The sequence below is a fragment of the Octopus bimaculoides genome, chromosome 6 (assembly GCF_001194135.2).
Source record: "Octopus bimaculoides isolate UCB-OBI-ISO-001 chromosome 6, ASM119413v2, whole genome shotgun sequence".
Taxonomy (NCBI): Eukaryota; Metazoa; Mollusca; class Cephalopoda; order Octopoda; family Octopodidae; genus Octopus; species Octopus bimaculoides.
The window spans coordinates 66,124,729-66,131,049 of record NC_068986.1 but is presented as its reverse complement, the minus strand read 5'-3'; the positions used below and the strand labels follow the sequence as shown (position 1 = coordinate 66,131,049).

General features: G+C 34.3%; 1 protein-coding gene across 1 annotated transcript in view; it reads left to right on the top strand.

Moving 5' to 3' along the window:
* The window catches only part of LOC106877208 (laminin subunit beta-1), a 173,934-nt gene that overhangs the window by 134,249 nt on the left and 33,364 nt on the right, over positions 1-6,321 (top strand). The window contains exons 18-20 of the mRNA XM_014926058.2: positions 669-887; positions 3,755-3,954; positions 4,647-4,743. Coding sequence (XP_014781544.1) covers positions 669-887; positions 3,755-3,954; positions 4,647-4,743 — 516 coding nt within the window. The remainder of the gene's footprint in view (positions 1-668; positions 888-3,754; positions 3,955-4,646; positions 4,744-6,321) is intronic.

Below are 6,321 nucleotides of genomic sequence, written 5' to 3'. Positions count from 1 at the left end.
CGTTAAATGATGATATATATATATATATATATATATATATATATATAAATATATACACACACACATATACACACACACTCACACATACATGTATATAAATATGCACACACGTGTACGTGCACACGTGTACATGCACACATATATATATATATATATATATATATATATATACATATACATATATGTGCACACACGTGTCCATACATACATATATACACATACACACACACACATGGACATATATATACATACACACTTGCGTACATGTATATATATATATACACACACACACACACACACACACACACACACACACACATACATACATATGTATACACACTTGCATACATATGTATATACACCTCCCTGTTTCTTTCTGTGTTCTTTTCTGTGGAAGAGCTTAGGCTCGAAACGTTAAAGACCATTTCACTTCCCAAGCATTAAACTAATACATCTGTTTGTTGTTTACATCACCTGTTTTCATCTTTTGTTTTTTTTGTGAATTCTTCCCCTAGATATGTATATACACATGTGTAGATACGCATTTACATATATCCATACATATATGTATGCATATATACACACACACGCACATGCATATACACTTAAGTATGTACATATCTGTAGGTGTGTATATAATATAAGTATAAATATTTTTGTTTTACTAGGTCTCAATTGTGACACTTGTGCTCCAAATTATTTTGGCTCTGCTGATCTTGGAACTTGTAAGTCTTGTGATTGCAATGGTAACATTGACCATAGGATCCCTGACAGCTGTGACACACGGACCGGAGAATGTCTTAAGTGTCATTTCCACACCACTGGTTTCAACTGCGAACACTGCGAAGCAAATTTCTTTGGAGATGCAACTCGACAGAATTGTCAAGGTAAGCACTATAGCATCATTTGTTCAACTCTATTCGTTAGTGTAACGGCATGTCCTGGTACTTATGGCAGATCATGAACTTTTAGAAATCAAAATCTTGCATTTGAACTAGAATACATATAACATATAGGAGGGGTGCTGAAAAGTGCCTGGCTTTAAGGATGTTGTTGAAGGCCTGGTTGGAGGCCCAACCATCTGAGTTCTTTTACAAGGTTTAGAAATACTGAATGATCACTGCAATAAGTGTTTGAATCTGGGAGGGGAATATGTTGAATGAAATCATAATTAAATGATCCTTCTGTATTTTCTTTTACCGAAAGCCAAGAACTTTTTAGCATCCCTTTGTATATTCTCTCTTTCCAGTTGCTTCTCAGAAAAATGAAAAATTTATATTAAAATCTTATTTATTATGTCTGTTTATTTATGTATGCAAGCGTTGCATACTGGAAATGTTATTCCCTTACTGTTTGTAAAAAGACCATTTTTAGAATTTGTATGGATAATCTCATTTTTCTATGTAAAATTTCCATTACATATATATTAGAAGAAACTTAATTTTGTTTACTGTTTGTGCATGTGAATAATTACCTGGGCACCAACTTTATTAGTAGTCTTTGTGCTTGAGTTTTTGGACAGTATCATTGTCTCAGTGTTATCTATATATACTGGAGAACTATTATGTTGTTGTCCAACTTGGTCAGTATGGCAGTTAAATCTCTTTCAACAGACATCTTCCCATCTATAAACTGGTGAATCTAAGCAATGAATATATGATGGTTATAGCTAAAATGTTGATTTTAAAATTCCTTTAATATCTGCTTTTGTGATAGAGATGTACTGGCTGCAAGAAATCAACATAAACTGTAGCAGCAGGATCAAAATGTAGTAATGATTGTTTAAAGACTGACCCAGCTCTTAATTCTCTTTTTCTATTCCAGTTTATTCAGTGGAGCTAGCTTAGAGTGGTTTACAAGTATGGACATGTATAGGAACTGCTGTTTTTTAAAAAAATTTTAAGGAAACAAAATACAAAATATTAACAATGCCTTGAAGTTAATTATAATTACAAAGATCTTGTTGCATTGCAGTTTTGCATTAGGAAAAGACTAAATAAATATTTGCCAAAATAGTATCTTGCTGAAGAATGAGAAGGTGGATCAGTGAAATAATTCAGTGTCATACTTTTAAGCCTGTTATCAGGCCAACTATAGAAGAAACAGTTGTTGATGTAACAACAAAAACCTGAATGTAGTGGAAACCAAAGGACTTTTGTTAGCTTCAAAAAGTATAAACCTTCCTTGCCCATTTAATAATCAAATGAAAAATGTTGAGTTGGTGAAATACTTCAATTTCTTGGCATGCATATATGAAACCACCTTCTCAGGCCTTATAAATTTAGGCACCCTAGTGGAAGTAGACCCCGATCAAGAAATCTCTATATGGTTGTTCATTCTGCAAAAAGCAATAGTAAAATCTGTAAAATTGCATTTTACCATTTTCAAAATGGGGAGGGCATTAGTTAATGTAGTTCTAGATGAACTTTTGTTTTACTAGGTCTCAATTGTGACACCGAAAAAAAAAAAAAAAAAAAAAAAAAAGAAAAGATGAAATAGACTGGGTTTTAATGTCATTTGTTTATAGGTTTGCTTGATCAAAGTGCACAGTAATAACACTGCTTTTACTTCCTCTAGAAAATTGAAATTGAGCAGTGATGTGGTGAATAGCTACCCCTTGTATGGCTGAGTTGATTTTAACAAACTCAATCCTTATTACTCAGGAGTATGAAGCATAAATCTATTGTAAAAATCTATTTACTGCTCTCAAACTTCTTTACACTGCAGCACTAGCTAACTTGTAAGATATTTATGAGGTACATTCTTACATTCTTAGCATACTTTAGTAGACACACTAGCTCTCTTAATGCCTAACTGCTCAATCCCCTCCTTTTAGTACTAAAATTCTAGGCCTTAAAAAAAACCAAATGATTAACAATCTGTGTGTTCTCTACACTTGACTGAATCCAAAATAGTCAGTCATCCAGAAAGCTGCTTGTATATAATCAACAGACTGTCATGTCATGCTTTCTTTTTTATGTTATCCAATTCTCTTAACTGTTCTATTGAATTTTTTTTATATAAGCTCAATCAAACATTTCAGTGAATATCCTCTACTATTTCATATGATCATAAACTTTTGAAAAATGTTCAGCTATTTATATCAAATCATATTTGGCTAGTGCAGATAAATTACAAAGATGGCTCTTGTAATTAACATTTGAATTTATGACTATGGTGTTAATAATCCTGTAACTTAACTTCAATCATTGTCTTATATAATCATTACAATTGTTGTTGTGGTTGTTTACCTTTTGGTTATAGCTTTGTGACCAAAGATGTTCCATAAGAAGACAACATTATTCTGATGTCTGTTTGAAGTTAGTAGCATGACTCAAGAAAGATTTAGTTTCTAATTCAAGCAGGTCAAGCTATTCTTTAGAAGCTCATGTATTGGCCGTTTCTGTTGCTTTTACTGCTGGTGTTGTTGTTTAGCTCCAGGTTAATCATGATCAAGCAATCTACTGATCCAGTACATTCCATATGTGACCACCTTGTCTTCTACTTCAGATGGTGTATCTAAGGCTATACAATCCTATATATATATTTTTTTTTCAATAGTAGGATGTGATTTGAAGAAAATTTGGCAGCTTTTTCTAGAAGGTGATGAGATCTGCTTAGAGGCTTTCTTGGTTTATTTTGCTGTTTTGGTATTACTATACTTTCTATTTCTCCCCAGATAAATATCTGAAAATGACAAGAAACTATAAATATAATGAAATACTATTTGAAATTTTTCTTTTCTTCCTTTTAGACTGTGTCTGTAATTATCTTGGTACCAACTCCTCAAGTGGTCTTTGTGACAGAGTTTCTGGCCAGTGTCACTGTCATCCCAATGTTGTTGGAAGAGAATGTGATCAGTGTGCTGAGAACCACTGGAACATTGCTAGTGGAGATGGCTGTGAACCTTGTGACTGTGATCCTATGGGTTCATTTTTCCAGCAATGTAATCAGGTAAGTCATTACACATAAATTGTTTTTTTTCTCTCTTTCTGTAAAATAATAGCCAAGTCCACTGAGCTAAAAACAGACACCACAGGATAAAAATATTTTACTGCTTGAAGCAGTGGTTCTCAACCAGGTTCATTGAAGATTTTGCTGTTAAAATTCATGTGCAATAAATTGGTTATACTTCTCCAATACAGAAAATATTTCAACAATTTTTTTATACAATTCTTAATAATATTTAATGATAAAAATATAATGGGACTTTTTTAAATGTTGAATGGTTATTAAGGTCCACCTGAGTAAAAGAGGAATCAAAGGGATTCATTGTCTTAAAACATTGTAAAATGGACAAGTAGGTTTTTAGCTAAGAGTTCATCTTCAGTAATGATCCTGACTAGTAGAGCTTTCCACTTGTCTTGGTAGCATTGTCAAATTCTGGATTTGGTTATGGCTTAGCTGAGTAACTAATAGCCAAAGCCAGAATGTACAACAGCCCATTCCTAGTTAAACTCACCAGTCAGAGACATCTGATACAAGATGGTCACTTTTTGTGAGCAAGAGAGAGTTTTACCATCTCACTTTTGGTAGTTTAACCAAATAATCTTGTTACTGAAACAATGAATTGGCTGACCAATTAAAACATACAAATCTTATAAGCATCAAAATATTTAACAATTTATGGTTAAAATAACTTGCAGATTGATGGTCAGTGTCAATGTAAAACTGGTCGAGGTGGACGTACATGTAGTGACTGTGAAGATTATTACTGGGGAGATCCTGCCGTCCAGTGCTTCCGTAAGTACCTAGTCCTTCCAATCAATACATAATTGCATGTCATTATATTAAAATCATTTTTGGTGTGTACTGTTAAATTTGTTTTACTGGGTATGCCATATACGTTTACTCATTATTTAGACTTCAGTTGAGAAAAGATTAAGAGCTATGGTGAAAGCAAAGGATGACCATTTTGAATTGTAAATATGTAAAACATTGTCAGTAACAATCAACCTGTAAACTTTTATTAACCAAAAATCTAGAACTTTTTATTTTATGATAATGGATATATATATATGTCACACCCAGTACATTCTGTCTTGTATATATCTTCTGAATTGCTTCAGAGGCAGATGAAGTTAGCAAAAGTAATGAAGCACTGTAGTAATATTGTGTATCGAAGAATAATGTATGTATTTATGTACGTATATATGTCTGTGTGTGTGAGGTGAAGGTATGTGGCTTAGAAGTTAGGGTACTTGGCTCATGATTGTGAAGTCGTGAGTTCAATTCCTGGTAGTGTCTTGTGTCCTTGAGCAAAACACTTTATTTCACATTGCTTCAGTTCGTTCAGCTGGCAAAAAGGAGTAGTACCTGTATTTCAAAGGGCCAGTCTTGTTACATTCTATGTCATGCTGAATCTCCATGTGAACTATGTTAAGGGTACAAATGTCTGTGGAATGTTCAGCCAATTGCACATTAATTTCATGAGATGGCTGTTCCATTGATTAGATCAATTGGAGCTCTTGTCATTGTAACTGATGGAGTGCCCATGTGTGTATTTAAGGACCCTTTGTTGCCATGTTACTTCTTCACTACTATTATTCCCTCTTTAATCACTGTCTCTTCCTCTGCCACTCCCTTATACTTCATCGCCCTACTTGTGCTGTTTTTCTGTTATGTCTACTTATCAGCAACAGTATACCTGCTTATGACTGTCTCTTTTCCATCATTTCCTCCCTTACCATCTTCCTACTCCTATCACTCTTGTTATTCCCATCACTTTCTTTCTTCTTTCAGCCTCATGTTCTGGTGCTCTCTCATCTATCACCTCTCCCTCTCTTCTGTTTGTTCACTCTATTAGGTCACATTATGAACAGATGCAATGTTAAATAGAGCATCCTTTAGTCTTGCTGAGGACATTAAAACTTCTCTGGTGCTAGTGCCATTGATGGGGTGTATTCAGTATACCCTGTAAAATAGTTAGTATTAAGAAACGTATCCATCCATAGAAAGCATGCCAAAGTGGAATGTGTGAGCAAGACATGTTCCTTCATTCCACTAAGGAGGGCAGTAACTCTGTGTGTTTGTTTGTGTGTGTGTGTGTGTGTATATATATATATATATATATATATATATGTATATCATCATCATCATCATCATCGTTTAACGTCCGCTTTCCATGCTAGCATGGGTTGGACGATTTGACTGAGGACTGGTGAAACTGGATGGCAACACCAGGCTCCAATCTGATTTGGCAGAGTTTCTACAGCTGGATGCCCTTCCTAATGCCAACCACTCAGAGAGTGTAGTGGGTGCTTTTATGTGTAACCCACACGAAGGCCAGTCAGGCGGTACTGGCAACGGCCACAATATATA